Here is a 20,172-nt window from a genome sequence, read left to right as displayed (position 1 = left end):
GGAAGCCATTGTAATCCATAAGCTGTACTTTGGAAATTTATATTCATTAAATAAAAGTTAAAAAAAAGATAATTGAAAATGAATCTTGATGTGAATGGGATGGGAGAGGTAGTGGGAAATGGGATGGTTGCTGGTGGGAGGGAGGTGATGGGGGGGAAGCCATTGTAATCCAAAAGCTGTTTTTTGGAAATTTATATTTATTAAATAAAAGTAAAAAAAAAATAAAGTGCCTTGAGAAGAAATAATGGGTCTCTGCCACTTTTGTGGGAGACTAAGGGAGAGTTCCTGTCTCCTGGATTTAGCCTGCTTCAGAATCAGCTGTTGAGGGCATCTAGGGAATAAACTAGCAGACAGAAGATTCTCTTTCTCTCTCTCATGCTTTTGTTCTCACTCTTGCTTTGCCTTTCAAATAACTATTTTTAATAAATAAGAAATATAATAGTGAATAGCTGGCCTTAGGTTAAACATTATCCAGTTTCTTTAATATGATGAAAAAAAATCATGCACACCTCCATATAGTCATTTTTGTGTCTGAGTCAATTATTTTAAATAAATACACATTACAAATAGAAAAGACAAATATGAAACACCAAGCACTTTCATAATTTGGGAAAGAAAAGTAGGATCATGAATGAATAGATTCAAGCAAACTACCAAATATTCCTTACAGTGCATACTGTTGTATGTATCATTACGGAATATTTCTTCTTTTTTCTTTCTTTCGGCAGGCAGAGTGGACAGTGAGAGAGAGACAGACAGAGAGAAAGGTCTTCCTTTTGCCGTTGCTTCACCCTCGTATGGCCGCCGCGGCCGGCGCACCGCGCCTATCCGAAGGCAGGAGCCAGGTGCTTATCCTGGTCTCCCATGGGGTGCAGGACCCAAGGACTTGGGCCATCCTCCACTGCACCCCCTGGCCACAGCAGAGAGCTGGCCTGGAAGAGGGGCAACGGGGACAGAATCCAGTGCCCTGACTGGGACTAGAACCCGGTGTGCCGGTGCCGCTAGGTGGAGGGTTAGTCTACTGAGCCACAGCGCCGGCCGCGGAACATTTCGAATTGTGGACACTGTCTTGGTCATTGGCTTGCTGTGAACAAATAACTGATACGGAGTGAGACAACTTTCTCTGAGTCCCCATAGTAGGGGCCAGGAGTACTTTCACACCGGCAACTAGTGGTAACTAGATTCCCCAACATTAGCAGAATGGCCCCTTAATATTTCTTCTTATAGGGGATCCTCTCTCAAGTTATTTAGTGAAAGAACTTTTGTTGAAATAATACATAAGGATCTGTCTTTAGAAATCTGAAACATTTTATACCAGCAAGTTTATTGGGAACTGATTCACTACCTAAATCTGTCTACTGAGTAGTCAAGGGTGATTTTAATTTTTTTTAAAAATATGGCATTTATAGATAGTGAATGAATGCTTTTAAATTTATTTTCTACAACATGACAAGTCTAAAATATAATAAAGCTGGCTAGAGGTAATAAAAACCCATCTTTGCAACTTCATCCTTACTGGGCTCTACAAAGTTGTAGATGATACACTGTGGGCACAGTGAGTCATCTAACTAATCATCTGTAGTCATTACTAGATGGAAAAGGCAGGAGCAAGCCAGAAAGTGTCCTTGATGCACAGTGAGTTTTGTTCTCCCTGATCGGTGACGACTGACTGAACACCAAGAGGGAAACCTGTTGGAGTGAGGTGGACACTATGGGAAATGGTGGCTTGATCAGCATAGCCCTGACTGTTAATGAACAACTTAATACATTATCCCTCTTAGTAGTTTTTTTATCTGTTCTACTTAATATGACTGGTTTAGATCTGTAATTGATGCACAGTTATTCTTAAGTGTTGAAAATTAACTGAAATGTGATCCCTGTTGAACATGGTGGTGGGAATGGGAGAGGGAAGAGATGTATAATTTGGGACATGCTCAGGCTGACTTGCCCCAAGTGGTGGAGTTGGAAGCATACCAGGGGATTCCAATTCAATCCCATCGAGGTGGCATGTACCAATGCCATCTCACTGTTCCAGGTGATCAATTTCAGTTCACAGTTGGTCATGGTGGAGGGACTGGGAGTCAAAGGGAGCACATAGACAAGTCTAGTACCTGCTAACGCTAACTGATGGAGTAAATAAAGGGGAGAGTGATCCAACATGGGAAGTGAGATACTCAGCAGACTCATAGAATGGCAGATGTCCTAAATAGCACTCTGGCCTCAGAATCAGCCCTAAAGGCATTCGGAGCTGGCTGAAAAGCTCATGAGAGTATTTCAGGCATGGAAAGCCAAGACACTCTGGCAAAAGATCTCTGCGAGTGAGATCCCAGTGGAAAGAACAGGTCATTAAAGAAGGAGGTACCTTTCTCTGAAGGGAGGAGAGAACTTCCACTTTGACTATGACCTTGTCTAAACAAGATAAGAGTCGGAGAACTCAGAGGGCTTCCATAGCCTTGGAAACTCATGACTGGAGCATAGGGAGATTACTGATGCCATAGACAGGAGTGTCAATTGGTAAAGTCAACAACAGGAGTCACTGTGCACTTACTCCTCATGTAGGATCTCTATCCTTAATGTGCTGTACATTGAGATTTAATGCTATAACGAGTACTCAAACAATATATTTCACCTTGTGTTTCTATGGGGGTGCAAACTGTTGAAATCCTTACTTAATGCATACTAAACTGATCCTCTGTAAAAAAAAAAAAAAAAAAAAAAAAAAAAAAAAAAAAAAAAGAAATTATCAATTCCCAACTTGACTCTCACTGGGATTAAACATGACAATAGGTCTGCTCTGATTTCATCATCATTTAAAAAAAATCATCTATTATTTTTCACTTTATGTTTCTGTGTGGGAGCAAACTGTTGAAATCCATACTTAATGTATACTAAGCTGATCTTCTGTATATTAAGATAATCGAAAATGAATCTTGATGTGAATGGAAGGGGAGAGGGAGTGGGAAAGGGGAGGGTTGTGGGTGGGAGGGACGGTATGGGGGGGAAGCCATTGTAATCCATAAGTCGTACTTTGGAAAATTATATGCATTAAATAAAAGTTTAAAAAAAAAAAAAAAAGAAAAGAAACAGAAAATACACAGAGATGGGAAAAGAAGGGATAACAAGAAAAGCAGGGGTACCTGGATTGTGAACATTCTATACCTGCCTAGAACAGTTAAAAAAGGAAGAACACAGAACATGTCTCCGGCTGGACCTCAACTACTGTTTGTTGGGCTGAAAAGAACCAGAAATGATCTTTTTCTGAAGGAGCAACTACTCCAGCAACAAAGCAGTCATGCTTTACAACGTCAACCTTAGAGCTGAAATAAATTCAAGCTTCATGATTTCTCTCTAATCACTGTCACTGCATTTCAAAAACAAGATAAGGTATTTAATTTGTATCTAGAACAAAGTCAGAATAAACAGTTTTTAAGCAAAGGTATGTGATTATGTATTTAGATGATCAAAACAAAATCCTTAATTGTGTGCATTAAAATTATCTTTACGTATGGTTTATATTCAAACTTTGATAAGTAAGTAACATCAATATTAGATTCATGTGTTACTATTACAAGATCTGTTCACTGGATTTAAAACAACTCTCTTATTGATTTAAATACAGTAGAATTATCAAAGTAAAAACGCTAAAATCATGGAATTATATTTTTCTAACATCTCATTCACCAATAAATCACGCCTTCCTTCATTTCTCTCCATCCTATCATGCTCCGTCATTTCTGCTTGACAAGTACTTTTTAGTCACTGTTATTTTCTTACTTTGTTTCTCCAACCTCAGTGAGTATTTTTCCCTTTTGGCCTGTAAAAGCCTTAGACAGTTATTTTGATAACAGACTTCTTGGCAGGCAGCATGGTCTCCTGTGCTCTGAACTGCTCTCAGAAGCAGCCCTAATTGACCAAGACCTGATGCTGCAGTGTGTCCTCCACAGCTCATTCTTTAAAGTACAGAGCATGCATTAATAAGTCACCAGAGAAATAAACTTAAGAACGTTTGAAACAGATTAAGATATTAAAAAAATTCAGCATTTCATTTTAAATTTCTTGTTCCTAATTTGTTTTACATATTTTGCAGTTCATGCAAAAGGAAAGCAATGAATTATTTAAAATAATATCAAGTAGATCCAAACTTGCAAATATCTTATTGTTATAACTAGATGTTAGGACTGTTTGAGCAATTCTAATATAGAGGGAAAGAGAGGCCAAGTTTGGACCTTGAATGTCCTTGGATTGACTTAAAATTTTGACAAACAACTGTTTGGCTTTGAAAGGCCTTAAACAGAAGTGGGAATATGATCCAGGCTTTCCCTGTTGACTTTTGTTTCAGAAATAATTATTTCTAATAGTTTGGAAGATTACTTGGGAGGTTTGGAAGACTAAATGAATGAGGCTTGCCAGCAGATTATTAGCCCAAAGGAGAATTGAAGACCTTAACTAAAGATAGGGCCAAGAATTGATGAGCAGAAATATAGAGGAGAAATGCTAAAAAGCAGAATTTATAGGACATGTTGGAGGTTGGGGGTTAGGATGTTAATTTTAAGCTTCATAGAGGCTTGAATGCAAGGGCAGATGAGGATTTGTCAGGATAAGGAAACAGAAGCCAAAGTAGAGGAGCAGGATAAGGTAGAAAGCCATAAAATTGACTTTGGCAGGATTAGCTTGAAATTGTTAGTCATTCATCGAATATTTACTGTCTACTATATTCCAAACGTTACTATGAGTGGTGAGGATAAAATTTTAAGAGAACACCCACGGGCGCTGTGTTTTAGTAGGTTAAATCTCTGCCTAAGGTGCCATATGGGCACAAGTTCATGTCTCGGCTGCTCCTCTTCTGACCCAGCTCCCTGCTAATGCTCCTGGTAAAGCAGTGGAAGATGTCCCAAGTGCTTGGACTCATGCACTCTGGGAGACCCTGAGGAAGCTCCTGACTCCTGGCTTTGGATCGGCCTAGCTCCAGCCACTGCAGCCATTTGGGGAATGAACCAGCAGAAGGAAGATCTCTCTCACTGTAACTCTCACTGCTCCTCAAATAAATACTTAAATCTGAGAGAGAGAGAGAGAGAGAGAGAGAGAGAGAGAGAGAGAGAAATTTCCATGATCCTATGCCTGGGTAGAATTATAATAAAGAAGCAACTGTACAAATAAACCAGGTATATCAAATAATGATATAATCCATTAAAAAACACAAAGATATCAACAATAGTAACTCGGATACTATTTTTTCAATAGGTGGTCAGGAAATGCCTGTACTAAGAGCTGAAATTTGATCCTGAATGACAAAAAAAAAAAACCAAACCAAACCAAACCAAAACAAAAAACAACAACAACAAAAAAACAAACAGCCATGATAGCACAGAAACAGAGAACATGTCAAGTAGAGGAAAGTACTCTCATCAAGGATGATAACTAGTTCAACATTGCTGAACTCCAGGATTTTGGAACCAAGGAGACCATGGTGTAATTTAAAGTCAGAGATGTGGGCAGGTTTCCATAGGATATACAGGTTTTCAGGTCCCATAATCAGTTGGTAGAAGACTTTGAATCTCAAGAGAAAGACTGAAATATGTATAAGAGAATATGGGCATCATCTATTCCCAGGTGATATTTGAAGCTATGTAAATATGTAACAGTATGAAAAATGTAAAAAAAAAAAAAGGCAAAGAAAGGTATGGAGAAAAGTTACTATTTCACAGGCAAACAAAAGAAGAGAAATCATCAGCGACAGCAAAACAAAATGGTCAGAAAATTATGAGGATGAGGCAAAGATGACAATGTTTAAATTAAAAGGGAACAAGTAATTTCAAGGAAAATAGTGACCAACAGAGTTAAATGTCATGAATAATAACATAATAAAAATATTTCTAATACAAAATGGCAATGAAGAGCACTCGTGGATTTTTTCTTATACAATTTATTTAAAGTGATAGAATAAAAAAGATCAATTGTAGAGTAGACAGCAAAAATCTAAATACAGTAGAGTGAAAAGCAAATGAAAAGCAAAAAGTAGCCACAATCAATAGACATTGCTTTTCTGAGATATATGTATGAGCAGAGAGAAAACTGTACTGGAAGCATTTTTTACAGAGTCAAATTTGAATATATAAGTAGTAAAGAGGAGTAAGTAAAACCAAAAAAGTCAAAAGAGTAAATAAGCAATAATAGCCAGGCCCAACAACACTGAAGATCAGATCACCTTAATTAATAACAATTAATATGATTAGCTTTATTTTTTTAAAGATTTATTTATTTATTTGAAAGGCAGAGTTACAGAGAGGCAGAGAGAGAGAGAGAGAGAGAGAGAGAGAAAGAGAAAGAGGAAGAGGAAGAGGAAGAGGAAGAGGAAGAGGAAGAGGAAGAGAAAGAGAAAGAGAAAGAGAAAGAGAAAGAGAAAGAGAAAGAGAAAGAGAAAGAGAAAGAGAAAGAGAAAGAGAAAGAGAAAGTGAAAGAGAAAGAGAAAGAGAGAGTCTTCCATCCACTGGTTCACTCCCCAAATGGCCATAAAGGCCCGAGCTGGGCTAATCCAAAGGCAGGAGCCAGGAGCTTCTTCCAGGTTTCCCATGTGGGTGCAGGGGCCCAAGGGCTTTGGCCATCTTGTACTGCTTTCCCAGGCCATAGCAGAGAGCTGGATGGGAAGTGGAGCAGCACCCATATGGGATGCTGGCACTGCAGGTGGTGGCTTTACCCCCAGGTCACAGCTTAGGCCCCTGTAATTAGCTTTAAATAAGAAACAGTTGTTGTTTTAAGGAAGGCTCTAAGGAACAGGGCTGCTTAGGGTCCCTGAAAGTATATCCTTTACATGGTTATCAACTATACCTAGCTCTGAAATCCTTTTCTACTAAGCTATATTTATTGGGTCTCCTAATACTCCTATACTTAGGTATTGTCAATACTTTAGTTGTTTAATTTTTGAACTCATACAATCAAAATCTTAGTTATTTCTCTCCCTGCCATGATACTAAGGAAAAAATACATTCCCCTTTAAATTCTCAGAAGGTTCTCTGGAAGTGTTACTTTAAATGCAGAGACTGGCCGGCGCCGCGGCTCACTAGGCTAATCCTCCGCCTAGCGGCGCCGGCACACCGGGTTCTAGTCCCGGTTGGGGCGCCGGATTCTGCCTCGGTTGCCCCTCTTCCAGGCCAGCTCTCTGCTGTGGCCAGGGAGTGCAGTGGAGGATGGCCCAGGTGCTTGGGCCCTGCACCCCATGGGAGACCAGGAAAAGCACCTGGCTCCTGGCTCCTGCCACCGCGGCGGCCATTGGAGGGTGAACCAATGGCAAAGGAAGACCTTTCTCTCTGTCTCTCTCTCTCACTGTCCACTCTGCCTGTCAAAACATAAAAAAATAAATAAATAAATGCAGAGACTGACAAAAACATTACAAAGTGATGGATTACCTGATTCAAATACTGACGCTATTAGAAAAAAGGGAATATCTAGAAATTAAGGAATTTGCATCTATTTAAATTTGGCTATTGTTTTCTGTTAATGAAAAACAGGAAGATTTGATTTCTTGTTAGATTCTTGATCTCAACAGTTTTTGCTGGATGTACTATAGTCCTCTTAAGTCTAATTGTTCAACAGGTGCCAAATTGGTCATTTTTCAGTTGTGAAAATGGAAACAATATAAGTTGTGAGCCTGGCATATTAGTATCAACACAAAATATTCAGTAGTTTGAATGTACAGGGAACACTTAAAAATAAATTTTTAAGGGGCTGGTGCTATGGAGAGGAGCTGGCTGAATTCTGGCAGTACCACCTCTGATTCAGCTCCCTGTTGATGTGCCTGGGAAAGCAGTGGAAGATGGTCCAAGTGCTTGGGCTCCTGCACCCACGTGGGAGACTCCAGTGAAGCTCTGGGCTCCTGGCTTTGGCCTGGCCCAGTCCAAGCCTTTTCAGCCATTTGTGGAGTGAACCAGCAGATGGAAGAGCTCTCTCTCTCTTTCTCTCTCTCTCTGTAATTCTGACTTATAAATAAATAAATCTAAAAAATAACCAAACACATTTTTAAGAAAACAACCTTATTTAACTTTTATGTAGCCACCTATTATAAGCAAAGTACTATTTTTAGTACTTTCCAAACATTAACTTGTTTAATCATCAGGACAACAGGATCACCAGAGATGGTCAGATGACCTGAGTGGGGAGAGAGAAGCTACATAGCACTGAGATTCATTCTCAGAGAATGTGGCTCTAAAATCCGAAAGCTGGTGCACATCCTAGTACCCTATGCAGTGTTTGCTGCACAAAGCAAGGAAGCTCTCAGGAGCAGAGCAGAGAGGAGCCCTGAGAGGACAGCCTGTGGCTGCAGTAAGAAAACCTGAGTGAAGCTCCACAGTTCACCTTGCTGTGGTTGCTCTTTTATTTTGATCTCTGACGACAGCATAGGAGACCCGATACCTTACCCCAAAAATATGACTGCAAGAAAACAGAAGCTCCACTCCAAGATAGGCTTCCTTGGAGTAAAAGTTATTTTAAGCTGATTATTTTTGAAAACTGCAGACACAGGAGAAACTCTGAGAATCCACAGGAACCTTTTGTAAGGGAAATTTACGTCTAACTTACAAAGGAAATCTCCATATGTAAGGGTGTCTCCCTCTCTTCTCAGAAGGCATGAATTCACTGCTAACTCTCCCTGAAAAGATGCTTTCCCTGGTCACTTCACTAGGGAGCCCCTAACATTCTTCTTCCTTTGTTTTGGTTGAAGAAGGAAGTTAGCCTGAACCTAAAGCCACCTCTCTGAGGTCTACTGATCTCCCTGGTATTTCCCACATGCACATAAGGCTTATGTTTTAATAAACCTCTGTTTGTTTTTCTCCTGTTACCTTTATTTTCTGTTTTTTGTTTGTTTTGTTGTAAGATCTGTTGCAACTAAGAACTATGAAAATGTTAAGGCAGCTGGGTAGATGTTAGCCTATGTCTATGAGAGGGGCTGAAGAAAAGAGGTTTTAAAGAAAATAAATTCATGTGCAATGGAACAAGCAAACAAGTCCTGAAAGCAGGACCCAGACTCTAGGCATCCCATTTGCCCAACATCTCCTTGCCAGTTCTTTATCAAAAGAAATTCCCTGATATGGGGAAGGATACAGCTGGCCAGACAAGGTTCTGATCATGGGACTGAGGGAGTCATTTGCTTCTCCAACAGTAAAGAACCCTGATGGTCAGTTAGTTTCCAGAGTGGTTTGTTTAGAGGAACTCCCCACCTAACACAATTGTAATTGTTCTTACTTATAATCCTGCTGGATGGGTTTTAGCCCTCTCCCAGGGGGCAGCTCAATGGAATCTCATCTTCCTTTCACCAAGGTAACTAAGGAGAAGTTCTGGGAGGTATTCCACACCCAGAAATCCCTCACTCACACTTTCTCAGAAGGAGGCGGAAGGGAGAAGAAATGGGGGACCCATACTCATGCCCTTAAATCCTCAGTCTAAATACAAACTGTCCTCAGTATTTTACTGAGATGCCCACCTGGTCTGTCAGGAGTAGGGGCTTCAGTCTCTCTACATTTTCAATAAAGCTTTGCTAAATTTGCCTTCCTCAGCAGGACAAGTTCCTCTAAGTTCAAATCAGAGGTAACAAGTCAACAATGACTGAATGGCTTATGAGGTCCACAGATCTCACTGTATTCCCAATGTATTTCTTTGACTAGGGTCAAACTCCAGAGAACTGTAAGCCTTTCCCATTGTCAACTCTACTACTTTACTGAAAGATTATATCGATGGGAACCAATGTATCAATTACTTACTTATGGCCTTCTAAGAAAGTAAAAAGAGGAAATTTTTCACATAGGAAGTTCCCTTCAATTTTCTTTATAGGATTGGGGGATACTTGCCTGTCAGAAATGTAGCTATTTGAAATGCCAGCATCTCCCTAAGCTGTAATGTGTTATCTTCAATACAATATAATAATATATAGTAACAATACAAGAAAGATGTATAGTAATAGCAAGGTTTTCCTGTTAAAATGATTTCCATAATTGAATAGGAAATCCTGTTCAGAATTTTCCTTAACCTATATATAAATTAAAATATGTTCTCAGAAAAAAAACCTACATAATAATTCTCCAGGTGGTAATTTTCTGAACAAAATAGTCACTCAGAATTTACAATCAGAAAGCAAAATAACTATATCTACTAATGAGTGTGTTTTATTTTTATTACATGTATTTGTTAAAATTATTTTATAATAAAGGCTACAGCAAGGCAGACAAAGAAATAAACTACAACAGTTAAGTTTTTAAAAATGAGATGTCTACATTATGGTCTCTAAGGAACATATAACATTAAATAATTCTAAATATATTTTTATTTCCATGGAATGACATTGAAAGGTAACACTTTGGCACTAATTCATCACCAAAACAGGCAAATTTTCTCTGTGATATCTTATTGATGTGTTTAGCAGGATTTTTATAACTATCTAAGGAGTGACATTTTACTTTTGTACAGCTTAGCAATGCATCAATATATTCACTTCTATTTTTAAACATACAGATATTTTACAATGCTTTCATAATTTAAAATTCTCAGTGCAAGCACCAAGATGACCTTTACATTTAAATTTACTATTCTATCGGTTCCAATAAAAAAAATGGAGAAAAAGTGGGAGGTTAAATATGGACAAACTCAAAAATACTTTCCTTTGCAGACAAATGTTGAGGAAACTGGTACTTGTGCACATAATAGTAGTACAATGCTTTTTAGAGTTTTCCCTAGAACTTCCTCTGCACATTAAATTTCATGGTCCTAAATTGATGCTTATTAAAATGCTTGAAGGATGAAGCAAAGAATACAAGTGTTCCTTGTAATTTCTCAAGTAGCTTTTAATGCCTTAATTTCTCAAGAACAGAGTAGAGTTTGGGAAAATATGCAGGCACACAAATAAGTGCTGGTATTCGTACATGAAGCATAAGTACCAACCTTGAGGAATAAAGGCATTCTTTAGAAGCAGCATAAAGACCGTTAACAAAGACAAAGGGCATTGATGATACAGGATTTTGTATATTTACTTATTAGAAATAGAATTTCCAAATCCGAAATGGGCAGACTTACTGGTACATGCCATGGAAGGTGGGTCTTTTTCAGCTCGGAAATAACCCTTCTCACACTGACACACAGAAGTTGCTTCCTTGTAGGTTAAACTGTGTGGAGGGCATTTAGAACACTTTGCGTTGCCGGCAAATGCTTTATAGAATCCTGGTCTGCAAGCTTGAAAACAAGAAAAATAATGTTTTTAAAAAAGTTATTATTCTAAAGTTCTTTTATTTGACATGTACAACATTCTTTGATTTTTACATACTTTGGATCTTAAGAGTTCAGTGTCTTACATACAGAACACTCAATATAGATTAATATTAATGAATGAAATTAGCTTAACAAAATCATGACAACACTGGTATCATATTCTAGTGGACACTGCTGATTTTTAAAAGTATACCTCAAGCAACACTGGTATGTCTTTAACACCTTAGTAGTTAAAAAAATTTCATTTATGTATGCCATTAACTATCATTTTTTAGAGTTTATATTTAATTTTATAATAACACTTCACCAAATGATCTAGTAATTCAACACTGTCAAAATTCTCAATTCTGCATAATAAAGTTACTTTTAAGAGGTTGATTAGTCAACATCAAGATCAACAGGGAGTGGTGATTGGACCCCCTTCAGAATGTTGGACACCTAAAACTTACTCTGCATAGAACTTTGAACACTTTTTCTGACCCAGCTACCTGCATGGTTTTCTCTCTCCCTCACATGAGCTCTTTGATCAAATGTCAGTTTTATCGCCAAAGTCTTCCTGCATTTCCCACTGAAAATTCCAATTCCTGCTAGACCCCAATGTAGTATTACGTATTACCCTCCTCTCTTTTCCACAGTCTTCACATACCTGTGTCAACATCTGACACACATCATATTTAATTTTAAAAGCATTCTCCAATCAGAATGTGTGTTTTTTATGTTTCTCTTACTAAAGTGCATCTCCAGACTCAGAGGAGCGCTGTTAGGTCCTCAGTGAGCATTTGGCACCTGAATGCATGGTCAAGGGACTCCTTTAATTTCCATGAATTGACCATGCTTTTTCCTCTGCTTACTGCCATTCTGTGACCCACTTATCTTTCGAACTCATAGCCATCAGGCCTCACTGCTTTCAGGAAGCCATTCCTGATTTTTGTGACTAACAAAGTCCCTCAAAGCATCTGTGCATTTTCCACATTAGTTATTCTTTAACAAAAACTTGTTTAATGGCTTTAAGTTCCACAGGGCAGGTTGGGATAGTGCTCAGTGCTTGTCATAAAGTAGGTGCTCAATACATACTTGTTTAATTGAATTGGACAGTGTGTGAGAACTCTGATAATTAAATTTATGCAGATCATCATTCATTTATATGCAGTGAGTGCTTTGATCATGGCATGATTTACCTTACTGTAAAGTTCTTTTTTTCTTGTGGCAATTCTTTATCACAAGGAATATAATCATAGTTAATATCTTAAAATTTATTTGATGTTGGTGCTACAATTTCAATCCTACAACTGGTTTCAAATGTTTGTCTACATCAAAATTGCCTTTGAAACCATTACAATTTGTTCTCATAAAATATATTTGGATTGTTAAAATATGAGTCTATTTTTATATTACTATGCCATTTTTATTTCATTAAAAAATAAAGGATTCTGGTATTGAAAATGCTAGAAAACCATTTTTAGGCATTTACATGTTATTTATGCAGCACACATTAAGATTAAACTTCTTTAGTCTGAATAATATTCAATTATTTCTACTTTATCACTTCTGTCAATTCAACTTTTTGTGATCACTAGAGATAGATCTAACCATTCTGGTATCCATGGTGCTTAGTATATTTCAAGTACATATTCAGTTCTTACACATGCTTAAAAATTGAGTACCAGTGAATAATGGTGAATTCCCTAATGCGTAGTATGAAATTACTAGAACTCTGTAGATTAAATGAGCATTCCACATAGCTATTCAATTAGTGATTTAATTTCTGTTAAAGTGGATTTATCAGTACCTTTGTCTTAAGAATTTTTAAATTGCTTTCTTACATTAGCCTTCTTTCTTCGCCAGTTCCTCCCTTCTCTGTTTATAAGACATGTAAACTTCTTCCAAAAAATTCAAAAAGCAAAAATCTTGATTCATTGGCAAGAATATTTTCCAGCAAGACAATTACTGTACTGAATGCTGTTGGAGAGCTAGATTATCTTTTGTAGCAGTTTCTATTATTTCTTTCACACACACAGAAAATTATTATTGAGATACGGACCTTCAGTTTAAACTGCGATTGCTACTATGATTCTACTTTTTAACTTCCTTCCATAAAATACACATTAATTATTTAAACCTGTATCACTTAAACTACTGCATTCATCTTCAGACTGCCTGCCTCTATCTTTTCCCTTCTCAAATCCATTCACAAATTACTGCTGGTGACATTTCTAAATAGCAGGGATGATCATACTACACTATTCTATACAGCAGAAGCCAGCAAACAATCACCATTTATGTTCTCACAGTTTATACGACGTCAAAAAGTTAATAATTTTGCAGTTTATTTGTAGTTTTTAAAAAAGATTTATTTATTTGAAAGGCAGAGTGACACACAGAGATCTTCCATCCACTGTTTTACTCCCCAAATGGTGACAACAGCCTGGACTGGGCCAGGGTGATGCTAGGAGCAAGGAAATCTATCTAGGTCTCCCATGGGGATGGCAGGGACTCAAGTACTTGAGTATTCGTCTGTTGCTTCCCAGGTACATATACAGGGAACTGGATTTGAGGGCCAGTGTTCAGGCCTCAAACTGGCACTCTAATATGGGATGCAGGTGTCCCAAGTGGTGGTTAACCCACTGCACCATAACAACTGTCTTATTTGCAGTTTTTATGTGAAACTTATGCCTCAATAAAGCTGTTCAAATACTATGATACGGAGCCAGTGCCATGGCTCACTTGGCTAATCCTTCACCTGGGTGCCGGCATCCCATATGGGTGCCAGGTTCTAGTCCTGGTTGCTCCTCTTCCAGGCCAGCTCTCTGCTGTGGCCTGGGAGGGCAGTGGAGGATGGCCCAAGTGCTTGGGCCCTGCACCTGCACAGGAGACCAGAAAGAAGCACCTGGCTCCTGGCTTTGGATCGGTGCAGTGCCGGCCGTAGCAGCCATCTAGGGAGTGAACCAATGGAAGGAAGACCTTTCTCTGTGTCTCTCTCTCACACTGTCTATAACTCTACCTGTCAAATAAAATAAATAAATAAATACTATGATACATGAAAGGTCAGAAAGAAGTATAAGATTTTTTAGCGTGGAAGATGAGCTTAGAAAAAACAGATGTAAAACTAAGTGTGAAGGAATTTAAATGCTGATCTAAGTTCGGACTTCATTCTAGAGACCAGATGTTGGCAAGCTTTTGCTCTCCAGGATCATTTAGTACATATGGGGTACTTTTAGAAGTTCACAGAAAATACACATTATGCATATTTTCATGGGGTCTCTGACTATACAACTCCTGCAATAGGTGCTCCATGACTGTCAAGGTAGAATATCCCTATCATTAATATCAAATCAGCAAGCCTTTATCTTTTTATACCAAAATAAACTTATCTTTTCATTCCATTTTTCTATGAATTGTAATCATGTCCACTGACTCCATGCTTTATTTTTGCACATTTGTGTTACCAGATTTAAAATGAACTTCTTGTAAATAGTATAAGCCTGAGTTTTGTTTTGTTGTTAAGCCAATCTGACAATTGCTGCCCTTTAACTGGGGCATGTTTACATGTATCTACTAATTTAGAGAGGTTTTAAGTATATTTTGCTATGTTTTTGATCCATATATTCATTGCTATATTTGCATTTTGCTTTTTGATCTGTATATTTATTTGCTATATTTGCATTTTCTCTTCCTTCTTTTACAATAACAGCATGTATTTTATAACTCCTTTATTTCTTCTGATGGCTTATGTGCTTATCAATAGAACTATGGTGAACACTCAGGAAAAACCTCTGCAGCTCTCCAGAGTTCTCTTTCCTTTTTTTTTTTTTTTTTTTTTTTTTTTTTTTTTTTTTTTTTTTTTTTTGACAGGCAGAGTGGACAGTGAGAGAGAGAGACAGAGAGAGAAAGGTCTTCCTTTGCCGCTGGTTCACCCTCCAATGGCCGCCGCTGCAGCCGGCGCACCGCGCTGATCCTGGCAGGAGCCAGGAGCCAGGTGCTTTTCCTGGTCTCCCATGGGGTGCAGGGCCCAAGCACCTGGGCCATCCTCCACTGCACTCCCTGGCCATAGCAGAGAGCTGGCCTGGAAGAGGGGCAACCGGGACAGAATCCGGCGCCCCAACCGGGACTAGAACCCGGTGTGCCGGCGCCGCAAGGTGGAGGATTAGCCTATTGAGCCACGGCGCCGGCCCAGAGTTCTCTTTCCTAGCAGCACTCTGCTGTCTCAAACTCTGTCTTGCTGCCTTCGTCCCCCAGACTCTCAGACCTGTCTTCACAACTCAGAATAACAGTTTACCAGACTTTGTCAGGATACTGCCTCTCTCTGACATAGCCTAGAAAATTTCCCAAAATAGTAAGATGGAACAATCACACAGATCTCCTTTATCACCTCCCAGTTATCTGGTATCTCATGTCTTCAAAAGAACTTTTCACATATTTTGCATGGGTTTTCCTGATTTATTTAATGTAGCAGATGTTATTCCAGTTTGACAGCAAGTAAAAATCAAACTACTAAATCCCCCTAAATTCGTAATTTTTCTAATTGTCTTCCTTTCTCTAATGCCCGTCCCTTATCTTCTACAACTAGATTCTCAAAGACAAATCAACACATATATTTCAATACTCTTGTCACTACTGGACTGTCTACTAGGGTGAAGGAGATACATAATACAAGTGCTGGTGAGGATACAGAGGAATTTGAACTCTTGTGTATTGCTGGAGAGGTTTAAATTGGTGGTACTGTGTTGGATGATGGTTTGGCAAGATCTACATAGGTTTATTATCTGATAGAACAATTGTAACTCTTCATTATCTACTCAACAGAAAAAAGCACAAAATCAAAGCTGTTGGTTTCATTGCAAGCAGCTATACTAAATTCCATTGCTGATTGAGCTAAGATTCTTCCATTTGTTTCTTATTTTCTGAAATTGTGGAAACATCTTGAACTTTCTGACTTGGACTTGACCTTTCTGAGTGAAGATAAATTATGCTAATAGTTTAACAAAAAGCTTACACTTTACTGAGTTTTTGATGTTATATTAGAATGAGTATATTCAGTTGAGAATAATCAAATTACAAATAAGTCATTATTTATGAAATTTTCTGAGATGATTCCTTGATTTTGTGTTGCACTGTAACTACTGATAAAAGCAGAAATAATGCTAGAAGAATAAATAGAACATGAGTGTGATTTAGGACATGTGGGTCCATAAAATGTAATTATTAAGTCTAAGTTAAAATATTACAGGAATTATATAATAGTCTAAGCTACAAAATATAGTTTCCTGCTTCAAAAATGGTTGTAATTTGAGGAAACTTTAAGTGATTGCTACAATTAAAGATGTAATACATCTCACAGCAACCAAAGTAAATTTTTACAGAAAAGTATGTATTAAAGTATACTCAAATATATGAGGATAGTGAGGGAAGCATCAGCATTTATAAAGAATATATCATCCAGTGCAGGTTCCCTTAAAAATATTTGAAGTTTCGTTGTTCCCAGAAAATTGAAGTATTGATTGACATACAATTGAAGAGTACTTTCAGTCAGACGCACACACAGGGAGCTGCTATAAAGATATCATGAGACTTAATGTATGTAAAATGTCCTGTTACTAATTCTAATTTCTTACTGCCATCAAAGAAATGTTTGATGTGATTTTCCAGTTTAACAGGCAAATTGAAAAAACACCAAATCTATAGCAATATACTGATGATGGATCATAGGAAGGAACTGTGGTTCTTGAAAAGATGGAGAAAATAAGTGCTATCCTTTCCTAGTGCTAGCCATCACACTGGGCAGCAATTTGATAGCTCTGAAGAATAACTAAGTAAACAAGACAAAAAGTTGAAGTCCCATGGGCCGGTGATACATTTGTCATTCTTTCCCTTCTTCCCTTTCTCCAGTCCCTACCCCACTGGGCCCGAATGCACTGGAAACCTAGAAGTGGGCACCAACCAGGTCATAGTTAGAGCTCCAGGAGAAGCCTCCTCATTTTGGCTCTGGGAATGAGAATCAGAATTCCTCATAGTTCAGTGTAAATATAGGATTCTACCCGCCTCCTTTTTTTTCCTTTATCTTTTCTATATTATCTTTTGCCCAGCCCTCACCACATGGTGGTTGGCAGTGAATAACAAGGGCACACAGGAGTTAAAATTCTTGAAGAGGAAAGCCTTCTTCTGTGTTCACTGCAGCTGTGGTTCTAAGAAGGTAGGAACAATCTCCATTGCATTTTTTATTCTTTCTGTTATCCTCTTACTTGGCCCTAGATGCAGATCTAGTTGTAGAAGTGTACCTGAGTCACTTAATAAAGCCTCAACCTTATATCTTAGGATCTGAAAGGGGAACCACAGGAAACCAGAAAGTACTGGGGACAAAACAGAGAGAAACAGCTTGAGAAACCCTGGGAAAGCAGTCCCATTAACTTGTTTATGAATTCTTGGGCTTACTCCCAAACTACACATATGTGGATCTGCCTCTTTTCTATACAATTCTATTTTACATAACAGAGACTAAAGAAATGAACTAAAATATCAAGACTCAGGTATCAGAACAGCAATGAGATTTTAAAATTTACTTAAAGAAGATGACACCAACCTAGAAACCACATGCTGTTTCATTTTTCTATTATATTTAGATAATATGTGAAACATGTTAAATAAATGTATATTTTATATACCTTACATGTACATACATATTGTCAAACATGCATGTAAGCTACAATGAACAAATATAAAGTGAATAATTGATTTTAGTTTTATCTTCCACCATCTTTTTTCATTTATAGATCCATAATTTGTATGATAAACATGGGCCGGCGCCACGGCTCAATAGGCTAATCCTCCACCTAGAGGCGCCGGCACACCGGGTTCTAGTCCCGGTCGGGGCGCCAGATTCTGTCCCAGTTGCCCCTCTTCCAGGCCAGCTCTCTGCTGTGGCCAGGCAGTGCAGTGGAGGACGGCCCAAGTGCTTGGGCCCTGCACCCCATGGGAGACCAGGAAAAGCACCTGGCTCCTGCCTTCGGATGAGCGCGGTGCGCTAGCCGCGGCGGCCATTGGAGGGTGAACCAACGGCAAAAAGAAGACCTTTCTCTCTGTCTCTCTCTCTCACTATCCACTCTGCCTGTCAAAAAAAAATGATAAACATGATTTGAAAATGGCACATAAAGATATACACAAAAGTCAAGAATAAGGAATTATTTGAAAAATAATGTAAGAAGTACTTCAGTAATCTGAGCCTAGTGACAAGCTAAGTTAAAATTCTAAAGCTGTTTCTAGTGTGAGAATATGGAAAGTTTTTCTATTCTGGAATTTAATATAAAGTATAGCAAGAAAAAGTTTATCAACAGCTTTTATGATTTGGCCCCACTTTATTTTTATTACCATTTTGAATATAATCAGGTAATAACACTGGCACAACAACTAATTCTATTGGTTCTATAAATACAGATTAGTCTTTATGTGTTCCAGTATCTGTCTTCCAACATGATTTCTTTCTTTTAATCTGGTCTTCTCAGGTATATTTTAATCAACCATGCTTAAGCCTACATTTATATTACTTCCTCCATATTTAACATAACATTGCTTTTAAAAAGTGTACTTGGTAAATCTATCATCATGTCCCAAGTAACCTGAAATAAGATAGTATTAAACTTTCAATCCCTAAACAATGATTCTTATTCCTATTCTATTTTTTCTACACAACTAGTAATTATTGCTTCTCAATTCTTCTTTCAATATGCCTTTCCTGCATTCTCCTTAATCAAAACTGAATTTACTTTTATGAATAAAAAATTCTCAAAGAAAAAAGACTCAATGAATCCCTGTAAGATATATTCATAATTGTAGCTACAGAAATGCTGTTTATCATTATTGAGCATTCAAAATCAGCCACACATTGTGCTAAACATTACATACAGTTTTTTTTTCTCATAAAATGAACTACAAAGAATAATACAAAAAGTGGTCTTTGAAACTAGATGACATGGGTTTGAGTTCTCTCTTTTATTAGCAGTCACCTTAGGCAACTTCTTTTTTCTTATATCAATTATTCTTATCTTTAAATCAGGTGCTATGGACTGAATGCTTGTCTCCCCTCAAAATTCATATGTTAAAACATAAAATCACCAAGGTAATAGTATTTGCAGGTAGAGACTTTAAGAGGTAAGTAGGTCCTGAGGATAGAGCCATTGCGAATGGAATTTGTGCCCTTTTAAGGAGATGTAGAGAACAGAACTCTGTTTTGTTACATGTGAGGATACTGAGAAGATGGCCATCTGTAATCTAGGAAAAGTACCTAACCACAGACCACCAGATTGCTGGAGACTTCATCTTGGAATTCCAGCCTCCAGAACTGTGAGAAATATATTTCTGTAGTTTAAGACACTCAGTTTGTGGCAATTTGTTAGAGTAAACTCAAGTATTGTTAGGAAGATGTATCAATGATCCAAAGAGTGTGTAACATTTTACTATTTATGTGACATAGCTGAAGCTAAGGGATATAAAGTGACATGCTGTGCTAGACTCTGTTTTCAAAAAATGGCTTCAATGATACTTTGAAACCACATGGTCTTCAGACAACGTCGGATAGACACTTTTCACAAAGAGGTTAGATCTGTGTTCACTCCTCTCCAATCTGGTGTGCTTAAGACTGTAATAGAAGTGATATTATGTGACTTCCTAGGTTAGTTCATAAAAGGTGACAGAGCTTCCTTCTGTGTCTTTGGGGTGCTTACTTTTTTTTCTTTTCCCCAAAGAAACCTTTTACTTAAGGAATAGAAACTTCATGAATTTCATAAATAAATTTTAGGAATATAGTGATTTTTCTCACCACACCCACCCTCCCACTCACACTCCTACCACTCGTCCTCTACCTTCTCCCATTCCCAGTCCCATTCTCCACTAAGATCCATTTTCAATTAACTTTATACACAAAAGAGCAATTCT

At 38.0% G+C, this 20,172-nt stretch overlaps 1 protein-coding gene across 5 annotated transcripts in view; it reads right to left on the bottom strand.

The window, feature by feature from the left end:
* Positions 1 to 20,172, bottom strand: part of EPHA6 (EPH receptor A6) — a 1,031,027-nt gene that overhangs the window by 533,707 nt on the left and 477,148 nt on the right. For all 5 annotated transcript variants that reach the window (XM_051859384.3, XM_051859387.3, XM_051859383.3 and 2 more), the window contains one exon: positions 11,056 to 11,211. In XM_051859384.3, the coding sequence (XP_051715344.3) occupies positions 11,056 to 11,211 (156 nt within the window). The remainder of the gene's footprint in view (positions 1 to 11,055; positions 11,212 to 20,172) is intronic.

Source organism: Oryctolagus cuniculus, chromosome 4 (assembly GCF_051225735.1).
Source record: "Oryctolagus cuniculus isolate XC-2025 breed Fujian yellow rabbit chromosome 4, ASM5122573v1, whole genome shotgun sequence".
Classification (NCBI taxonomy): Eukaryota; Metazoa; Chordata; class Mammalia; order Lagomorpha; family Leporidae; genus Oryctolagus; species Oryctolagus cuniculus.
This window is presented reverse-complemented; position numbering and strand designations above follow the sequence as displayed.